This window comes from Neovison vison, chromosome 8 (genome assembly GCF_020171115.1).
Source record: "Neovison vison isolate M4711 chromosome 8, ASM_NN_V1, whole genome shotgun sequence".
NCBI lineage: Eukaryota > Metazoa > Chordata > Mammalia > Carnivora > Mustelidae > Neogale > Neogale vison.
Genome location: NC_058098.1, coordinates 25,831,686 through 25,852,794, shown reverse-complemented (window position 1 = coordinate 25,852,794; position 21,109 = coordinate 25,831,686). Strand labels below are relative to the sequence as shown.

The window sequence follows — 21,109 nt, the reverse complement described above, 5'->3', positions numbered from 1 at the left end:
CGAACTTCCACCAGTTCTCTATCTCCACCCTTAACCGCCCAGCTGCCGGGATGCGAGAAGCTCCGAAAGGGTTAAGCAGGTCTGGGGAGTCCAGCCACCGCCCCTTCCCAGCATCGCCTCCCAGAATGCCTCAGGCTCCCAGCCAGTTCCCGCACATCGCGAGACTCCGCCCAGTCTCTTCCCCGAATTACTGCCCGTCGGTCTTCTTTACCGAGCTCTGTGTGAGGGGGAGGAAAGTAGGGGAGGGTGGAAAAGAGCCGCGAGGCACGCCGGGAAGTGTGGTCCAAGCGTTTCATGCAGCCATATTCTTCCGGAGCGGGGGAGGCCAGAGAAGCAGCCGGGACTACGATTCCCAGCCGCCCTTTCGGTTTGTTTTTGTTCAAAAAAAAAAAAAACCCACACTCCCCCTCCTCACTCTTCACACACACTCACACACACACACACCCACGGCGGACACGCACACACCCGGGCGCCGAAGGGAAAGCCGCGTCTCGCCTTCCTGTCCCACCGCCAGTCCTGTCTCGGCCCCTCAGCAAAGCGGGAAAGCGGAGGCTGGAGCCGTGACCTCTGACCCCGTGGTTATGCGGAGCCGCCGCATTCCTTAGCGATCGCGGGGCTGCCGCCGCTGCCGCCGCCGCCGCCGCCGCCGCCGTGGGCGACTGACGCAGCGCGGGCGCGTGGAGCCGCCGCCACCCCTCCCCCACCGCCGCCCTCGCGCCGGGTCTCGCGCCAGCCGGTCCCCGGGCGCCCGCCCCCTCTCCCCGGCCGCACCCGAGTCCTCGCGCGTCGCCGCTGCCGCCGCCACGCGCCCCCCGCCGCCGCCGCCGCCACCGCTGCCCCAGCCCCGCGCCGCCGCCACCCGCCCCGCCCGGAGGTCCCGCGTGGAGCCGCCGCCGCCGCCGGGGAGGAGGAGGATGAAGGACAAACAGAAGAGGAAGAAGGAACGCACGTGGGCCGAGGCCGCGCGCCTGGTGAGGCGGGCAGCCGAGGGGGCTCAGTGGGGGACGCGGGGGGGGGGTGGGCTAGCAGAGCCCCCTCCGCGGGTAGGGGGAGGGGCGAGGCCCTGCCCACTGCAGGAGGGGGCGGGGCCACCATTTCTCTAGGAACGGGGCAGCTTCCCCCACCCCCAAGGCGTTGGGTGGGGGAGAGGTCCCCCGCCGGTCGGATGTGGCGCCTTTTTCTGCAGCTCCCCCACCCCCTAAATTCCTGCGGAGGGGCGAGCTGGCAGGCCGGCTCCTCCCCCTCTGGGCGGCGGGGCCCCAGCCTCCCCTCCCCCACTATTTGGCAGCGTCTGGGGGTCTGGGGAAGCTTCGTTTATGCACTCGGGGGAGTTAGGTTTCCGGGAAGGGTCGGAAGCTCCTCCCTCGCTTCCTGGTGGGCCATGGGGTGTGTGTTTGACTCCAGGGGTCGGAAAACACCCCCGATTTTAAGGACGCGAATGACATTTTGAGCTTTGCCAATTTAAACCAGGTGTGTGGAGGGAAGCAAGTGCTTACTCCCAGGTGGAACCCTGAGCAGTGGTTCTCAAACTTTAGTGTATTGTTGGGGACACCTGGGAGGTTTTTAAGAATGTTAGTCCTGAAGACCTAGTTAAGATCTTCTGAGTCTGAAATTCAGACCTGAGTAGGGAGCCTCAGTGTCTTCATTTTAACCAGCTTGCCATGTTGAGTGTAATGCAGGTGGCCCGGGACCACACTTTGAGAAACGCTGACTAGAGCGTTTTACTTCATAAGCTATACTGGAGATAGGCACTTTGCAGAGAACTGACTCTACTTTGCAAAGGATGTATGTGTGTGTCCTCCTCTCCTTAGTGTCCTGGTGCGTGTTTTACATGAAGTGTTGGACAAAGACCAAGTATCTGTGAAGATTCTGCTCACTGAGGACTTAGCAAAGGAGGGAGTAATTTGAGTGTTGAAGCTGCCGTATGAGGAGGGTTGTGTGTTTTGCTTTCATAGCGTCAGAGGACTTGTAAGCGAAATATCTTCCTTTTGGATTTGCACCCACAAAGCTAAGACACTGGGAGACATGTTCTTATAAAATATTGGCAGGTGACAATAGTAACTTCTCCCAAAGATGTCATTTCCTCAAGAGCTATGTACAGAGTAGGGTTATAGTGCGGATAGCGTACTTGTCTCTTCACACCTTGTAGTTTATATGCAATTGCTATAATTCACTTTTAATGATGAATGAAGCTTTACTTTCTGATCTTTTACTTTATTGGGAAGTGAGGCTCCTTCCTCACAAGTGTTGCACAAAGAGATGACTGTTGTGTTGGGGGTCGTTATAGCTCCATGGTACACACCTTTTCTTTCTTGGAGCATGTAGAATTCAGTTATTGACTTAAAAGAACTGTTTGGTTTACAAGAGAGTGTTCACTGGTATTCCTGATTGTCTTCCCCAGGCACTTGTTGCCCAATGAACAGAAATAGCAAGTGTTTGCTCAAGTTTCATGCTTCAGGGGCGCCTGGGTGGCTCAGTGTGTTAAGCCGCTGCCTTTGGCTCAGGTCATGATCTCAGGGTCCTGGGATCGAGTCCCGCATCGGGCTCTCTGCTCAGCAGGGAGCCTGCTTCCCTCTCTCTCTCTCTCTCTGCCTGCCTCTCCATCTACTTGTGATTTCTCTCTGTCAAATAAATAAATAAAGTCTTTAAAAAAAAAAAAAGTTTCATGCTTCAGTTCACTTGTTTTAGTTTGGCATATGAAATTTGAAGATTTTGAAATTCTAAATATTTTTTGACTCAGTCAAAATTGGAAGCTTTGGCTAACTTTGAGATCTCTTGGAAATTTTAGGATTTGTCCAGTGTTGCCACACCTGGAAACAAATTTAGGCCTGAAGGAGAGGAGGGGAGAGCCAAAGAATGTGCTTGCTTTCCTTTTCCTCAAGCTGAGTCTTGGGTGTTCATTGAAATTCTCTAAACTCCTGGTATGCAGGTGTTTATGACTCTGGACACCAAAAGGAAATTTGCCTGCTAGAGTTTTACTTGTTAGAGGTAGGTGAAAGTGCCTTTAAATCCCGTGTTATTTATGTTCTAACAGAATTCTAAAGTTTATTTGTCTCAAAGCTCTGTTGGCTCTTACAAGTTGAAAGACTTTAGGAATTCAATGTCCACTGTTCTGTTCAGCCGCTTTAGGTTCTTGAACTTCCTGTGATCTGAACTCCAGTATCCAGGTTGTTAGTTTTGTTTTGTCACTGGGTAAACTTCATGTCAGTTTATCTGAGTAAGTTATTTCTCTCTTTGTTTTATGGCTCTTCTTGAAAAAATAATAGGAACAGGAATGACTTTGTAGTCCCCTTAAACATGTGAAAGACAACTCGTGGAAATGTGGCATGTAATTGTGCATATCTTTTATTGTTTTTTATAAGAATTTTCTGTCCCTTTGGACAAGACCATTTGGTGGGTGAGAGGCAACTTTTTAGTCTCCTCTCCCCATTTAAAGAAAACTGCTGCAACACCCAAGTGCTGGGGAGTTTGAGAGAGCTTATGCTGGACAGAGCAGCTTGACTAAAGAAAGCCTTAAGGGGAGGGCAGGCGATTAAATCTACTCTTCAGACAGGTGAATTTGGAGTGCTTGCCCTGGCAATTAGATGCACTTGCTTTGGGGTGGTTTCATATTGCTCCTGACCTTGCTTAGATTGGTGGCTAGAGTAATACTGGGAATTCTAAAAAACTATTTTGGTGGAAAGAAGAGACTTCTGGAGAATTTTAGTCATGTAGTATATCCCAGGAGGTTGGCTTTTGCAGACGTTATTATGTTGTTGAGGAGTAGATACTCTTCTTTCAAACATTTTGTAGTATTGTCTTTCCTAGATAGAAGAGGTAGACTTTAGAGGGTTGGATGGTATAAATCCTACTCCTTGTTAGGAACGATTTGTTTGGGAGAAATAGCCAAGGGGATTTCCCTTTAAATTGAATGTCCTTAAATGGATTCTCCCTGGCTTTGAGAAATTCTTCATTGTCCTCTTTATCTTTCACTTTGATTGAGGACTGACCATTCTTACTTCAAACATTTTTTTTTCTCTTTGAAGTAGGAGAAGAGATACTTTTTTTTTTTTAAGTGTGCTAAAAAGACAAGGACTAGAAATAGAACACTGCTGAATTGTTCTTACACTAAAAGCTGGAGGCATATACAATTATAATAAAAGTGAATACTTTGTATCTTTTGATGTAACTTCCTTTTAGAGAAGTTAGATTCTCAGGCTGTAGATGCTCTTAGATTCTCAGGCTCTTCCCTACTGCTGTTTAAATAATTGGTAACTAATTTTTCAGAGTCATGCTGCTGCTTAAAAAAAATTACTGCACAAAAATTCGCTAGCTCAGCTCTCATTTAGAGAGAAGTGCTGTCTGTGGCAGTGAATATTAGTAGCTTCTAACGGTTTGTTGTAGGTTTGTTCAAGTCAACACTGTTTAACTTGGCACTCACGTTCTTAGAATACAAAGATGGATAAGGTTTGCTCTTGAGGAACTTATGGTCTTCTGGGAATGGAACGTCTAGACCCATGAATAGAATTTTACTACATTCATGATAAGTGCCATCATAGATGTATGTAAAATAAACAGACATCCTGGTTCAGGCTTATTGTCCAGGCTTCATTATGACTGGTTCCTCCTTGCACTCACAAGTGTTCTACTTCGGAAGGTAAATTACATGTGTTGTGGACTACAAGAACACTGAAAAGAGACATTTAATTCTGCCTGGCAGAGGACAGAGAAGGCTTCCTGGAGGAAGTTGCTTTTCAAGCTGAATCTTGAAGGGTGGGTAGAAGTTAGGCCCCTCACGGAGGATGTTAGGAGCTGGTGAGAAGGAGCTGGTGGTGTGTGTGTGTGTTTGTGTGTGCACGCTTGTGCACAGGCAGGGTGGAGAGTGTGGGAATTGGGTAGAAGAACTACCCATAGTTATTGGAATGTGAAGTTGTGGAGTATCAGTTTGGTATTCAGGTAGAGAGACAGGCAGAGACCAGATTCCAAGGGCCTTGTGTGCCAGGCCCGTGAGCACATATTTATGCTGGGCACCAGAGGCACGCACTTCCACGGTCGGTTATTTGTAAAACAGCTCTTACAAGAAGACAGCAATATTCTTCCATCATAAGTCAAGCCACTGAGGCTCGGATTAGGTAGGTAACTCGGCCAAGTTTGGAGGGCTAGCATTTAAATCCAGGTCCGTCTGGTTCTTTTTTTTTTTTTTTTTTTTTTTTAAAGATTTTATTTATTTATTTGGCAGAGACAGATCACAAGCAGGCAGGGAGGCTGGCAGAGAGAGAGGAGGAAGCAGGCTCCCTGCTGAGTAGAGAGCCCGATGCGGGACTCGATCCCAGGACCCTGAGATCATGACCTGAGCCAAAGGCAGCGGCTTAACCCTCTGAGCCACCCAGGCGCCCGGTCCGTCTGGTTCTAAAGCCTGTTCTTTTCCAGTGAGCTGGTGAGTTCTTCTTAGGAAGCTTTGGCCTTTGGTGTTTGTGATTAGATTGCTGTTGAAGAATTTTAAAACGGGGAAAGTGACGAGGGCAGATTTATTTTGTTGGGTTGACCTCAGGCTATAGCAGGTAAGTTCTGCAAGAGCAGGGATTTGGTCTTGTTTACCGTTGAATTCTAGAATTGTTCCTGGCACGGGGAAGTATTTCATGTTTTTGTGGAGTGAAGGATGGTGGTAGAGAAAGGATCGATTTGAAGAAAGCAGGGCTGGTTGCAGGGATATTAGCCAAGGGGCTGTGTGTTGGGTGAGGGAAGGAACTGAGGGACAGGTGAGAGAGTGAAGGGTGCTGCCTAGGTTTCTGCATTACGTGCTGGAGGAAGAAGGGCAAAGAATTGGAGTTGCAGGTTAGATGAATTACAGCAGATGATGGGGGGGATGTGGGTCCAGAAGTGAATATTTGAGTCAGAAGCTGGGGAGGCTAGAGGTGGATATTTGGGAGTTAGCCGACTATAGGTAGTAGTTGAAGCTATAGTTGAAGTTGAGAGGTGATAATACTACTTGAAGAGAATGTAGAATTGAGAGAGGCTAACAATGGGACCATGGTAAATAGGGGCTTGATGTCAGCATCTGCTTCTCCAAAGCTTGACTTCCTTTAGTGCTGAGGGCTCGTGTTCTTCTGCCAGGAGACCCTTTAGCAGCAGTCCTTGTCAGACTTGCTTCACGTTTTCTTTGTGACAAAGCAGCGCTTCACTTAGTTGTTACAGTTGTAAAGGGACTGCCAGATGTTGTGTGGAGTAGCCTCAGCAGCTGATGGTAGAGACGGTGCAGAGATACTGACAGCTTTCCTCCTCCCTTAGAAGGATAGTATTTCTAAAACATCTCTGCTCCATCCCGTGGGAGAGCTGCAGTTGCTCGCTGGAAAACTGCTGCCATGACTTTGTTGGAGACGATGCTAACACAAATGGGATGTTCTGTTTCTTGTTGCTTTGCCTGCACCAGTCATACAGAATCAGAGCCTCATGTTGCCAAATGGAAATTTGTACTGTGGCAGTTAACACCAAAATTTCACAACACAGTGGCGAAACCATCACTTAAAAATATGGGTACTAATGAGACTTCTAAGTCGGAGTGCATTTCTGTCTTGTCATTATTTTGTAGCTCTGTGTATTCTGTGCTTTAGTCATGTGAACAATATGAAGTTAAGCAGTAACCAATGTTGCTAAGGCCCAGCCCCCATATCATAGCACGTGTGCTAAGAGGATGGGTGTTTTTAGAATTAAGAGTTAGAATATTTATGCTAATTTCGGTCACTTTTAGCAGCATCTTAGATAGATACGTAATTTGGTTTTTGAAGCAGTGTAAACTCTGGAAAAACGAAATTGATAGCCGTGGTGCCTCACAGCAGAACAGGATATGGATATAAATGGAAATTGTGCACTAAAATCGGAACATTTATATTTCTTCAGGTACTAGAAAACTACTCGGATGCCCCAATGACACCAAAACAGATTCTGCAGGTCATAGAGGCAGAAGGACTAAAGGAAATGAGGTTTGTATTGTTCTTATTGTTCAAAAGCGTTTCATAGGGCATAGGCCTATCTGTAGATGGTGACATGATTAAGTGTGTAATATGCCTTCTCTCTCTATGTGTCTCTTCGTCTCTCCACCCCCCCGCGCTCCCCCACCCGTCCCCGGTTTGGTGTATAGAACTGTTCTCCCAGGTTGTGTGTCCTCTGAGTGGCAGGCGGGAGTGGGTGAACATCCATTTGTTTTCATTAGAGATGCAGCGGCTTTCCCTATTCTTGCTCTCCCTTAAATCTTGACATTGAGTGTGTTCTTTGTGTACAGAATCCACGCGTTTTCTTTTGTATTCTCTTGCACATTTTAGTAGAGAAGGGGCAGACTCTGATAGACTCTGTCTTGTTTAAAACTTCCCTTCTTTCTATATCCCTGAAGTTCTTTGTTTTAGGATCAAGAGAAGGGTGCTTTCATCACCGTAACACCACTGGCTTTTTTTCCTCCCTACTGATTCTAGCCATTCATCATAGGAATATACTAAAGTTTAGCGTGACCTTGAGTTTATTCTCCTGTGATGTAGTTTTCCTAGACAAGCAACAAGTTAGAGACAAAAAGAATTGCAGGCATGAAAATCAGTGGTTGTGTTTTCTTCACTCTCACCCCAGCTTCCCTCTTCTTTAATGTAAATGAAAGAGGAGAGCACAACGCATTCTCCTTCTTGGGACTTAGAACAAATTGCACATGCTTTTGCTGGTTAAGCTTTAGCTGCTTGAAATTGACCTTTTAGGGTCAAAAGATCCTCACTTTCCAGTTATCAGTTCAAACAGTCTTAAGCTGACAGTTCGTGGGGAGGGAAGATCAGGATTGTGTAGATCACATTCATTTAAATAGTACCTATGCACTGTGTAGTGTTATAATTGTGCTTTATTTTTGTTTTTATGGGCTATTTCCCATCATGCTGCTGTCTGCACTGCTGTTGGACCACTATACCTATAGAAGGTAAATTAGTCCCTTTGGGACACATAAAATTGAGAACTTCAACTTGTTTCTGATTCTTGCTCTTATAGGAATTAATGAAGCAGTCATGATGGCTCATGATGAGTGAGCGAGCAGTTCTGTAATTTGTAGACAGAGGTATAGTGTGTAGGAGTCACACTGTTCTGCTGAAGGACTCTGCCAGCATGCTGTCCCCCCTTGTAGCAGAGATGTTAGCACACCCACTTGATACTCCAGATTCTGCACAAAGATTCTTGTAGAGATTGGTTCTTGGTGAAAATTTTTTTTAGCATCCAGTGTGTTCCAAAGCAGAATAAGTAATAGGGTTTTTTTTTTTTTTTAATGGCTTTTTTAGACTCAGAATTTATTTTTAACACTGCATAAATTAAGGCTTCTGGTTCTGAAAGATCTTAAGAGGCTTTACTTAAGATATTTATATATTTTTAACATACTTGGGAGAGGGACGAGAAGGTGCACAGGTGAATCTTAGCACTAACATGCTAGTGCCAAACTCAGTTAATATTAATAATGGACATTTGTCTGTGTTTTTGACAGCTGTTTTATTTTAAGTTTCAGTAGATGGCCTTTAATTCACTGAGTTACTGTTTTGCAACCAACTGCTGCAGCAGGGAGTGTGAACTATCTTTTTTTTTTTTTTTTTAAAGATTTTATTTATTTATTTGACAGAGAGAAATCACAAGTAGAGAGGCAGGCCGAGAGAGAGAAGGAAGCAGGCTCCCTGCTGAGCAGAGAGTCCGATGCGGGACTCGATCCCAGGACCCTGCGATCATGACCTGAGCCGAAGGCAGCGGCTTAACCCACTGAGCCACCCAGGTGCCCCGGAGTGTGAACTATCTTAATGAGCCATCTTTTTTTCATTATTGGGTACCAGATCCATTTGGCTGAATTTTTTTTTTTTTTTTTTTAAGATTTTATTTATTTATTTGACAGAGAGAAATCACAGTAGACCGAGAGGCAGGCAGAGAGAGAGAGAGGGAAGCAGGCTCCCCGTTGAGCAGAGAGCCCAATGTGGGACTCGATCCCAGGACCTTGAGATCATGACCTGAGCCAAAGGCAGCGGCTTAACCCACTGAGCCACCCAGGCGCCGCCCTTTTTTTTTTTTAAGTTGAAATTTAAGTGATTGCTCCTGGCTAGATGTAGAATAAAACCCATTCTCTTCCTTTCCCAACAGAGAAAAAGCAAATGAAATATTCTTTTTTGTGTGCTTATTAGCAAATATTTAACTGGGGATGAAAAGGTATGCTTGTTTTCTTGGGACAGTACCATTGATTCTGTGGTCTTTGTGTTGATAATGTTTTGTGGCAGTTTCTGAGCATTATATATATAAGTCAAAATACAGAGGCTAGGAAACACAGTTTTGTTTTTAATTAATATTAAAATTTAATTTTTAAAATTTAATAAAAATATTGTGTAATATGTATTTTTAAAACTCCTTGAATTTGAATATTGTGTACTTTTTCTAAATTTCTTTGAGAACTTGGTTGATATTGTCACAAGGCACTAAGGAGGTGCCGGCTGTGGAACAAGGGAATCACTTACCATGTCCTACCTGGGTGTGATTGATGGGGATTTCATTCGTTGCCCTGTATTACTTTCAGAGTGGACTTGTCATCATGGGCTCTTTTCTGCTGTATTTCTTGCTCTGCTGCTTCTTGATTTAAGAATGAGTTGGAGGGTATTGGATCTTTGAGTAAGCAGGCATATAGATTTCTGTAACACTCATCTATCCTTGTATGTTTTTACAGCGGGACATCCCCTCTTGCGTGTCTCAATGCCATGCTACATTCCAATTCAAGAGGAGGAGAGGGGCTGTTTTATAAACTGCCTGGCCGAATCAGCCTGTTCACACTCAAGGTAAGTAATATCAACTCTGTTCTTAAACTTTTAGTGTGAGAGTTACCTGGTATAGGTCTGGGATGAGACCCCTGAATTTGCATTTCTAATAAGCAGGCCGGTGATGATGATGGTGTTGGTCCTAAACAGTACTTTGAGATATTCTAGGGTGAACAGGGTATTAGGAGTTCTTTAGTCATATTAGCTATTTTGTGTTTTCAGAAAGTCATATTAGCTATTCATCTTTTCTTGTTTATATCTTTGCAGATGGTAGGCAGTAGTGGGATAAGGATGTGTGGGGGTAACTGCAAATGTGCTGTAATTAGGATTTTGTTTGTAATAGTACCATGAAAGATAAATTACTGGGCAGCTAAAATAAGACCTACTCTGTGGAATATAACTGACATGTGAACATCCTTGTGGAAAGTCAAAAACTCATTAGCTTTTTCTAAGTGGCACTAATTACAAAGGAAGAGAACTTAAATCAGAGGTCACAGTAAAGCTTAAATATAGCTGAAATGAATAGACCAATTTTTTTTTTATTATTTGTGATATAAATGGTTATCATTTAAACCAGGGGTTGGCAAACTTTCTGTAAAGGGCCAGTAATAAGTATTTTAGGTTTTGTGGACCCTGCTGTCTCTATTATAATTATTTATCTCTGCCACTGTAGCAGGAAGGCAGGCATAGACAAATCATAAATGAGTGGGCAAGGTTGTGTTCCAATAAAACTTTATTTCCAAAGACGGTGAGAGGGCCAGATTTGGTTTGGGACTGTGGTTTGCTGACCTGATTTAGACAGGATGATGATGAGGAAGTAGAATTTGATGCTGATCCTTCTACTCATCCATAATGGGGTTATAAATTTCAGTAGTACACAACTTTTCCCTTTTATTTTTCTTGATAGACTTACTTTCTTTAATTCAAAATTAAGCACTTGAGCAAATACCACAATGTCCATAACCTGTAGTCATAAAACTTGATGTTATGTGTACTTCAAATGTATCTTATATTCAGATGTCTTTGCTGTTTTCTATATTGTATCTATTTCTAGTATTTTGGACTTCTTTTGTTAAGAGGCTGCATAATGTAATGTCAGGAACCAAACCTTGGGGAGAAATAGAGCCCTGAGTTCCAAACCTACCTTTATAACGTGGGACAGGTTTAAGCTTTCTTTGTGGTGGTATATGCATTTCTAACACAGAGTCAGTCCTAAATAAATGGTAGCCTTTTTGGTATTCCTTTAGGTTCTTTATTGTCAGTTGCTTGCTAATGACATTTTCCCATTGCATTTACACATTGTTGTATATAACATAGTGGTACATAGTTACATATGATTATAATTGTTTGTATTATGTATATTACAAATATGCATATTGATGACCTATTTCTATTTTAAGGGGGAGGAGAAATACGTTTTTCTGTGAACATATTGAGAGTAGGAACTGAGTTTCATTTGTCTTTATGACTTTGCCGCAGTTTGCTTTATACCTCTCTTCCATACTTTAGAATGAATGTTTTAAGAACAAGTACATTATTCTGCATAACCATAATCTTATTTTCATATTCAAGAAAATTAACATTGATACAGTAGTATATAATAAATAGTCCACAGTCAAATTGTCTCTGGTTCCACAAATATTCTTTTTTTTTTAAGATTTTTTTTTTTTATTTATTTGACGGAGAGAGAGGAATCACAAGTAGGCAGAGAGGCAGGCAGAGAGAGGGAAGGAAGCAGGCTTCCCGCGGAGCAGAGAGCCGGACGCGGGGCTCGATCCCAGGCCCCTGGGATCATGACCTGAGCCGAAGGCAGTGGCTTTAACCCACTGAGCCACCCAGGCGCCCCTCCACAAATATTCTTTATAGCTTATTTTATCAGTCCAGCATCCAATCAAGAATCATGTATTTCAGAAATAAAATAAGATAAAAACAGAGAAGGGGGCAAACCCTAAGAAAGTCTTAACTCTAGGAAACAAACGGAGGGTTCCTGGAGGGGAGGTGAGTTGGGGAATGGGGTAACTGGGTGATGGACAATAAGTAGGGCGCTTGATGTAATGAGCACTGGGTGTTCTATGCAACTGATGAATCACTAAACTCTACCTCTGAAACTAATACGCTATATGTTAATTAATTGAATTTAAATAAAAAAAGTAAAAAGAAAGAATGCTGCATTTCATTTGGTTGTCATGTCTCTTTAATCTTTGTTAATGTACAATAGTTCCCATGCCTTGTTTTGTCTTTTATGGCATTGATATTTTTGAATAGTTCAGGGCAGTTGTTTTGTGGGATTAAATACATTTTTAAAGGACTAATAAAAGTGTAGAAATCTTAGTTATCTCCAGGCTTCTTTCTATTTGCACTGCTAGGTCATGTCCATCCTCCAGGCTGTAGCACAGAGCCACTCAGCAGTGAAGGATGGAACTGATGCGATGTATGGTATTAGTGGCAGTTTGGTCTGAGTCTTGCCTGTAATAAGGGCCAGGAAGGCACAAGTTATTTAATTTAATTTCTCTGGAAAATGCACCTCTGAAATCCTGTGGCATTTTCTTTGCCTACCTTATCTCTCATGTGTTAAGAAAAAGCATGTGCAGAATGCCTTGTAGTTTTTCTGCCCCCTGTTTGGAAATCTTCTTCTAGTGGACCATCAAGGTCAGAATTCTGTTTATCCATGTGATTTTGCTACTTAGTTGACAACAGGATTTTTTTTCAGTTCTGGATACATTTATGTGGCTTTATCTATGATTACTAAAGGTTTACAGATAAGCTGGCGTCTTTTGGGGCATGCCACAGGGTTCCTTCTCTGATAAAAAGTTGTTTTGGGGAATGCGACGGTACATTTGACATTTTATATATAGATGCTTGCATCAGTCCCCAGAGCTAGTTCTCAAGGATGGACGGGATAGATGAAATCTAACCATACTTTGAATTCTTGATTTGAATTGCTTTCCTTAGGCCGTTCTTGAAGTCGTCTGTCAGTGTCCATCATTGTCTGGTTAGAGGTAGGATTCATATCGTTTTTTACACTTGGGATTTCCCATTCTTACAAAACCACTCTGAGTTTCTTTGTAGTGTTCTACATTTTTAGGACTTTGATGCTGAACTACTATGCTTTTTCGACTTAGTGGTTGTGTCACTGGTGAGTTTAGCCTGTATTGGTCTTTGCAGTGCTCACTGTCAGGCATAACTGCAGTCATGTGAATGTCGTGCATTATTATTGTGGAATGATTCTCACATGGATATGTCACTTACATGACTTCTGGCTCTTTCCAGTTTATTGCATCTCATGTATGATAACAGGGCTCAGCCTTCAACGTCTTTTAGCTCAATTTAACTAGCCACGTTGGATTTTTTAAAATATATAGAATATTTTTATAAAAGTGTGAAAAACATCTTTTTGGTAAAAGAAATAGATGACTGTACTTGAAGTATCCGTACATTAAAATCCAGTCGGCAGATAAAAGAAAGGAAAAAGCAAATGGAGGAAGAGAGGGAGGTAATTATTGCAGTCCCACAATGTTATTTTTATAACTATAATTAAAATATTCACGTACAACTCCACACTTACAGCAATTTCAAAAGCTATTTATGTTACTGTTAAATACTGAGAAGAACAAAGGAAATAAGCCTAGACTTAGAGACAATAAAATCATGGAGTCTATCATTTGAAAGGCAGTATCAGAGAAGATTCTGATTTTTTTTTTTTTAAGACTTCATTTATTTATTTGAGAGAGAGCACACAGGGAGAGGGGGAAGCCGACTCCCCCCAGAGCAGGAAGCCTGATGTGGGGCTGGATCCCAGGACCCCAGGATCATGACCTGAGCTGAAGGCAGATGGTTAACTGACTGAGCCACCTTGGTGCCCCAACATTTTGACTTTTGGTATGTGCACAGCAAGTAGGGTAGTCTTTTTTTTTTCCCCCCATGATTTTATTTATTCATTTTTAAAATTTTATTTATTTATTTGACAGATACAGATCACAAGTAGGCAGAGGCAGAGAGTGGGAAGCAGGCTCTGCTGAGCAGAGAGCCAGATGCGGGGCTCGATCCCAGGACCCTGAGATCATGACCTGAGCCGAAGGCAGAGGCTCAACTGACTGAGCCACCCAGGTGTCCCAGGGTAGTCTTTTATTTATCTATTTTTAAAAAGATTTATTTATTTATTTATTTATTTGACAGAGAGAGAGATAACAGGTAGGCAGAGGCAGGCAGAGAGAGCAGGGGAAGCGGGCTTCCTCCTGAGCAGAGAACCCGATGTGGGGCTCGATCCCAGGACCCTGAGATCATGACCTGAGCCGAAGGCAGAGGCTTTAACCCACTGAGCCACCCAGGCGCCCCCTAGGGTGGTCTTTTACAAATGTAAATCACATCATGTCACTATCATGTGTAACCCTTGCCTACTTCTGAAATCTGTTCTAGCACTTTCCCCTTGGTCATTCTACTAAAGCCACCCTGGTCTTCACTTTGTTTTTCAGACACCTCCGCTTTGTGTCCACTTGCTAGTCCCTCTGCCTAGAAAGCTCTGTGGTCACTTCTTATCGTTTGGTTCTTAATCCAAAAGTACCTTTTCAGTGAACATTATTTCTACCCATCTAATTCTACAACATTAGGAGGGTTTTTGTTTGTTTCATAGCTCTACCTGTATCAGAAATTACTTCATAGTTGTTAGCCTCTTTGCACTACTGCAGGAGTGCAGGGACTTTGTTTTAACTGTATCCCCTGTGTCTGGCACACAGTAGGTACTTGGGTGTTGGCTGGATGAGAAGTAGTTGATTAGGTTTCATCAAAATCTTAGCTAGTCAATTCTCCTTGTAATTCGCCTTTCTTTTATATCAGTTTTATTATAGAATATGCATATATATATATATATTTTTTTTTTCTGCTCAGCAAGTTGACTTCTAAGAATCCTTTTTTTTCCCTTGCCCTCTTTAGAGCAGTTCTACATAAATCTGTGCAAGAATCTGCTGACACTAGAAGTAAATCTGTCTGTGACTGTGGCCATAATCTGGTTCCTCCTAATTGCTACAGGCAGAAACTGAGCCATTAGATACAGTTTAAACATTTTAGGTATGTTTCAGATAAAATGTTATTGTTCCTTTTAGAGTTTTGAACTTTGATCATCTTGTTAGAAAATAGAATCTCTAAACGGTGGTGACATTTTAAGACAATGTCTTTGATAGTCTGTTTGCCTTAACAAATATATGATCTTTTAAAATGCTTAGAATCTTAAAATTTTAGTGTGGGAGGGGCTCTCAAATCATCCAGTTCATTTTCCTTTTGCAGTTAGATAACTGGGCTTCTAACAGGTTAAATGATGTATCTGTGATTATACATCTGTGAGACAGATGCATATAGCCAAGTTGGGACTAGAATCCAGGGCCCCCACCTTTGGATTTTAATTTCTTTTCATTATGCTAACTTAGAATAAAGAGTTTTCCTGTAGGTTTTATGACCTTTGGTCATTTCATCTTTTTGAAGCATCTTGTGAGTTTTTTGATAATGTCTTGAAATGTCAGTTTTACTCTCTTTAGTGAAAAATCCTTATGATTGTTAAGCCAAGTAGGTTTTCATGTCCTTAGATGTGACTCTTTAGTCATGACTGGTTGAATTTCTGCACTCTGCATTAATTATGTTGGCATTTCGGGTCGTAGGTGTTCTTTTCTGTGTTAGAATAAGTGGTATGTTGTGGTAGTAAGAGCATTGGACTAGATAGGAGTCAAGGTCTGGGTTCCAGTATAGGACCTCTTGTCTTACTGATTATCTCCATTTATACTTCATTGTCCCTAACTCTCAGAAGTTGAAATAGATTGGTCATTTAAATACTTGAGGTGTAAAATCCTTTTATGTCATGAAATGGAGCTCCAAAATACGAATAGAGGCTGTGAAACTGCTCTGCTTGAAGCAAGCTGTGAGGGACCACCTGCTCCATCTTTTGTGAAATTTTGCTGTCCCCACCCCTGCCTCAAGCAGTGGAGGATCTTTCCTATACCCTGGAACTCTGTTGAAAACCTTCTAGGTAAAAATGCAGTAAAAATCCTTCCCATGCTCCCATTCTAGCATCTAGACTATGTTGTATGAAGAGTCAGCACCGGATATTTTTCTTTTTTGTTCTTTTGTGATGCATTTGGTATTTCCTGGAAGCAGACAGTTTTATTGTGAGCCCTGTTCCACTCTGAACTATAGGAGGTCTGCACAGAAGGCCCAGTTAGTAGAGCAGTACCATTTGCTCTGGTTAATAGTAGCAGCAGTTTGGTTTTGATGGAGGCTTTTGACCTCTCTGTTGGTAAAAGCTTCCTTATTTGTTTGAATAATTCTCAAGGGATGTCTGGATCCGCCTGTGGAAAAGGGGGGTATTCTGTTGTTTGACAGGATTTCCAGCCAGCTCAGGGAGAAGAGAGAACTTGATTGTTCTTAGAGCCCTAGTCAGACTCTGGTTTCATGTCTAAGAGATGAGCTGCCTTTTGTCCTCTTCTACTTCCTGAAGTTCAAAGCCCTGTAATAATGAAGTGTGGTAAAGGTCAGGTACCAGAGGTTTTGAAAGCACTGCCACTGGAATGATTTTTGTGGTTGTTGAGGGGGGTGGGCAGGATGATAATTTCAGGGGTGCTAAAGTGATGTGTATTTTTGAAACAAAAAGGTTATACTTTTAAAGTGTGATTTTTAAGGCACCAGGGTTTTAGGAAAATGAAATTGTTCCAGGCTTCCTTGGGATTGATTGTGTTTGAAAAAACACTTTTCTTTGGATCACCCAGTATGAAAACAGTATGATCTCTTCTCAGTCCTTCAGATCAGACTTTTTGGGAGAGTTATTTGAGGAGCTTGTTTAGTCTAAGAAGTTTACTTCTTCTAGCTTAGCTAAATCTGGAAGGAAAGCTGGAAACTGATGTTTGAGTGCTAACTGTATCCAAGACAGACATCATACTTGTCACATGTCACATTGGTCTGAAACATAAATATGTCTCCTACTCCTATAATAATGGGGAAGCAACCCAAGAGAGTTTAAGTAAATGGGACAAGTCATATTTTTTTGGTTGTTCGAGAGATTTGTATTCAACACATAGAAGACAGGTTTAGGAGATTTGAAGTTTTGACTACATGAGTTGGTTCTCAAATTTTTAAATTCTGTGTGTATCACAAGGTAGGAAAGGGATGGGGAGCAAAAAAGATGTCTGTCTTCTGTTCTGGGAAATGTTTTTGATTTACATGTACTAGATGGGCTTTTATATGTGTGCTTTTATGTGTCAGCTAATCCTTTCTGTTTTAGTCTCTTTGGCTGGATACCAAAACAACTCTTGCCTGGGCCCCTTGCTTTCACGTTTGCCCCCTCATGTTTGCCCACTTTGCTCCTTGGTAATTTACACAGTAGCCACTGGGATTTTTTTTTTTTTTAAACATGATTTGACCATGACACATTTCTGTTTAGTGTCTCTTAATGGCTTCCAATGGCATTTACCAAAAAAATTCAAACCTTGCCAGCCACATGCCCGTCTTTCTGTTCTTTGAATTCCTTAAGCTCTTTCAAGTTTTAGTGTCTCCCATTTGGAACTGTCTTCTCCTTTTTGCTGGTTACAAGTCTCAAGTTAAATGTCAGTACCTAGAAACTTTATCTCTAAATTGGATTTTCGTGTTGTGCTCCAAACTTTACTTCTGGTCACTTACGAGTTAATGATTACTTAATTATTTAGGTAATTGTTTGATAGACCTCTTCTGACTAGACCTTGGGGTAGAGAATAAGTATTATTTTGTCTTTGGCTGTGTCCTCAGCGTCTATCATAAGAGGTACACAATAACTGTTGGACAAATGCAGTGGAGGGGCACCTGGGTGGCTCAGTGGGTTAAAGCCTCTGCCTTCGGTTCGGATCATTATTCCAGGGTCCTGGGATCAAGCCCCGAATCAGACATCATCAGGCTCTCTGCTCAGTGGGGAGCCTGCTTCCTCCTCATTCTCTGCCTGCCTCTCTGCCTACTTGTGATCTCTGTCTGTCAAATAAATAAAATCTTCAAAAAAAAAAAATGCGGTGGAAAAACTCGTAGGAGAACGTTACTCCTTGACTGGTAGCAGTTCTCTTTGACAAACAGTTGAATTGGTTTAGGACAGTAATTTTTAGTATCAAAGTTGAAATATATAGTAGTATGGAATGTTCATCAGCATCTCTTTTCTGTAAAATGAAATATTTGAAAATCTCCAAAATATAAGCTTTATTTTCTCAAAAGAAAAAAAAAAAAAAGTAAGGTCCAGTGTCGTTTTTGAAATTCATTGCCAATTTGATTAGTGCTCTCCCTGCCCTTGCCCCTCCCCCCTGTTTTCTACCTCCTGTCTCTCAAGAGTTTTCAGAAGCTTTTCCATGAGTATATCCTTTAGTGTAGGTCATTTTTCACCCTATGGGCCTTACCCAAATGTCTGATGATCTTGGTTGAGGGACTGTTCTTTACTTAAGAGTCAGGCTTTTAAACACTAGTGGGAAATTCCGCACATCGTGGTTTTTGTGGCTTCACTTGTCTCCTGCGGCAGTGAGAGTGGCTGTTGCTTAAATGCGTGGTGCTGGAGTAAGTATGGATGTCTGTGTCCTCGTGATGTACACTTTTAATAATCCCCATATTCTCAATCTTTGCCGTGTTTAAATTCTGAGCCTTTCTGGAATTTAGGGGATAAATCCACTTGGTTCTTTTCAGTACCTCTCTCTCTGTAACACTTAGATTTCATCTTCCTTTGTTTTGGTAACTTGTTTCCTTTGCCTGTTTCTTTGTGGCCGACAACTTCCAAAGTGTATCTCCACCCTGAATATTTTTCCCTGGACATCAAACTTGTATCTCTCCAGGTGTCTGTTCAGTATTTCTGTTTGGATACTGATGGCATCTTAGAACTAACATACACAAAACCGATTTTGATTTTCCCACCCCAAACCTTTCACCCTTGTCTTGCCTATATCACCTAGGGGGAATTCCATGTTCTAAGTTGCTTAGGTTAGAAATCTTTGAGTTGTCTTTGACTCCTTTCTTTTGTTCTCATGGCACATGTAATCGTCAGTAAACCCTGTTTGCTTAACTTTCAGAATATGTCCATTTTATCCGCCACCCCGGGCCGCTTTCCTGGTTTAAACCACCAATCATCTTTCTCCTTTCTCCTAGATTTTTATAGTAACTTCTGAACTGGTCTCCTTGCTTTCCACTCTTGTCACTCTCCTTAGCCCTGGAGCCAGGAAGACACCCCCCCCCCCACTAGGAGTAGAGCCCGTTATGGGCTTGAACTCCCAGATCAGGATTTGGATGCTTAACCAACGGAGCCACTCAAGTTCCCCAGGAAGATTTTTTTTTTAATGTCAGGTCCTGTCATTCCTCTGCTCAAAACCATCTAGTGTTCACCCCTCACCCCCTTAGGTGGGCTGAAAACCCTAGAGTTGCTTGCAGGACCCTGATGAGATTTGCCTCCACCCTCTCTCCTATTATCTTCCCTGGTTCACTCTGCTGGATAAACACAGTGGCCTCATTGGTGGTCCTTGAATACGTTGCCCCTGTACTCCCTCAGGGCTTATGTCCTTGCTATTTCAGCTGTCTGCCATGCTTTCTCCCCACAACATGCCTTGCTCCCCCACCACCTTCAGGTCTTGCTCAGATCGCACCCTAACCCCTCTGTACCCCTCAGCATTCCCCTCTTCCCTGCCCTGTCTTTTTCTTCTTGGTATTTATAACTGTCTGATAATCTGTGTATCATTTGCTATATACTTATTGCTATTGTCTGTCTCCTTTGACTAGGACATAAACTCTCTGGGGGGAATTAATTTTAGTTACTGTTGTCTCTCAGTAAATAATTTGTGTGAGCAAAGGTATTATAGTTTATTTCTTTTGATTTGGTAAAACAGTGAATTATATTAATAGATTTTTTTTTCCAGTGCTCAAATATCCTTGTATTCCTAGGATAAATGTCACTTGGACATGGTTTTCTTTTTAAACATGCATTGGATTTAGTATGAATCATTTATTTAGAATTTTTACATCTGTATTCGTAAGTGATCTGTGATACTTGGATTTCAAACCTTACTCCGTTTTGGTATCAAAACAAGCTGTGCTGGTTTCCTGCTCTTAATACTCTGTATTAGTCTAAGACAGAGATTTGTTCTGTTAGAACACACATACAGGACCTACTGGGCATGTTGAGAATATATTGCTTTTACTTTTTTTTTTTTTTTTAAATTTATCGTGAAGTATATAATTTACCCAAAAGAAAGTATGTAGTTTGTGGTAAAGAATAGCTGAACAATAAACTGCACACTCCTATACTCAACATCCAGCTCAGGAACAGAATACCTTTTACATTCTTTGAAGCCTCTGAGCATATCCTTTTCTGTCTCTGCTGAAGATCACCAATATTCTGATTTCAATGGTAATCATTTCCTTGCATTTGTTTCTGGGTTTGCCCATAGGTCTGTATTGCTGTACTTGCCTTTTATTTTATTTTTTAAGATTTTTAAAAAGATTTTATTTATTTATTTGACAGAGATCACAAGTAGGCAGAGAGGCAGGTGCAGTGGTGGGGGGGGGTGGGGGGAGCAGGATCCCTGCTGAGCAGGGAACCCGATGCAGGGCTCGATCCCAGGACCCTGGGATCATGACCCGAGTTGAAAGCAGAGGCTTTAACCCACTGAGCCACCCAGGCGCCCCTCATTTGATTTTTTTTTTAGTTCATATTTGTTTTGAGATTTTATTGGGTTATTTAAAGGTATGCTGTAGTGGCTTGAATGCAGTTGCTCCAGGAAATGTTGGGTATTAACATGCTTCTTTCTCCCTCCCCTAAAAATTCATCTTCACATTCACATACAGAAAAATTCACCCTTTTTAGGTTATAGTCCTTTGAGTTTTGACAAAATTGTATCATAATTGGCATTTAGAACAGTACCCCCCCCAAGAAACTGCCCCCCTGCCTCGTCCTTTTATAGTCAGTTCCTCTCCACCCCAGCTCTTGGCAGCCATCGATTGGTTTTCTATCCTTGCAGTTTTGCCTTTTCCAGAATGTCATATAAATGGAAGCATACATTATGTAGCCTTTTGAGTCTGGCTTCCTTTGCTTTGTATGAGGTATTTGAGATTTAACCATCTTGTAAGATATATCAACAGGTGGTTCCTTTTTTATTGCTGCATGAAGCCCCACTGTGTGGACCTACCACATTTTGCTTATCCATTTCTCAGTTGATGGACATTTGGATTGTTTCCTCCTTGTGGTTATTAAGAGTAATGCTGGGGCACCTGGGTGGCTCAGTCGGTTAGGCGACTGCCTTCGACTTGGGTCAAGATCCTGGAGTCTCCAGATTGAGTCCCACATAGGGCTCCCTGCTTGG

At 42.4% G+C, this 21,109-nt stretch overlaps 1 protein-coding gene across 3 annotated transcripts in view; it reads left to right on the top strand.

Moving 5' to 3' along the window:
- The first annotated feature begins 870 nt into the window (after window positions 1-870).
- Window positions 871-21,109, top strand: part of ASXL1 (ASXL transcriptional regulator 1) — a 78,755-nt gene continuing 58,516 nt past the window's right edge. For 2 of the 3 annotated variants that reach the window (XM_044263259.1, XM_044263257.1), the window contains exons 1-4: window positions 871-971; window positions 6,877-6,959; window positions 7,925-7,927; window positions 9,692-9,800. In XM_044263259.1, the coding sequence (XP_044119194.1) occupies window positions 915-971; window positions 6,877-6,959; window positions 7,925-7,927; window positions 9,692-9,800 (252 nt within the window). In that variant the 5' untranslated portion in view covers window positions 871-914. The remainder of the gene's footprint in view (window positions 972-6,876; window positions 6,960-7,924; window positions 7,928-9,691; window positions 9,801-21,109) is intronic. The other variant, XM_044263258.1, reaches the window with a different exon arrangement.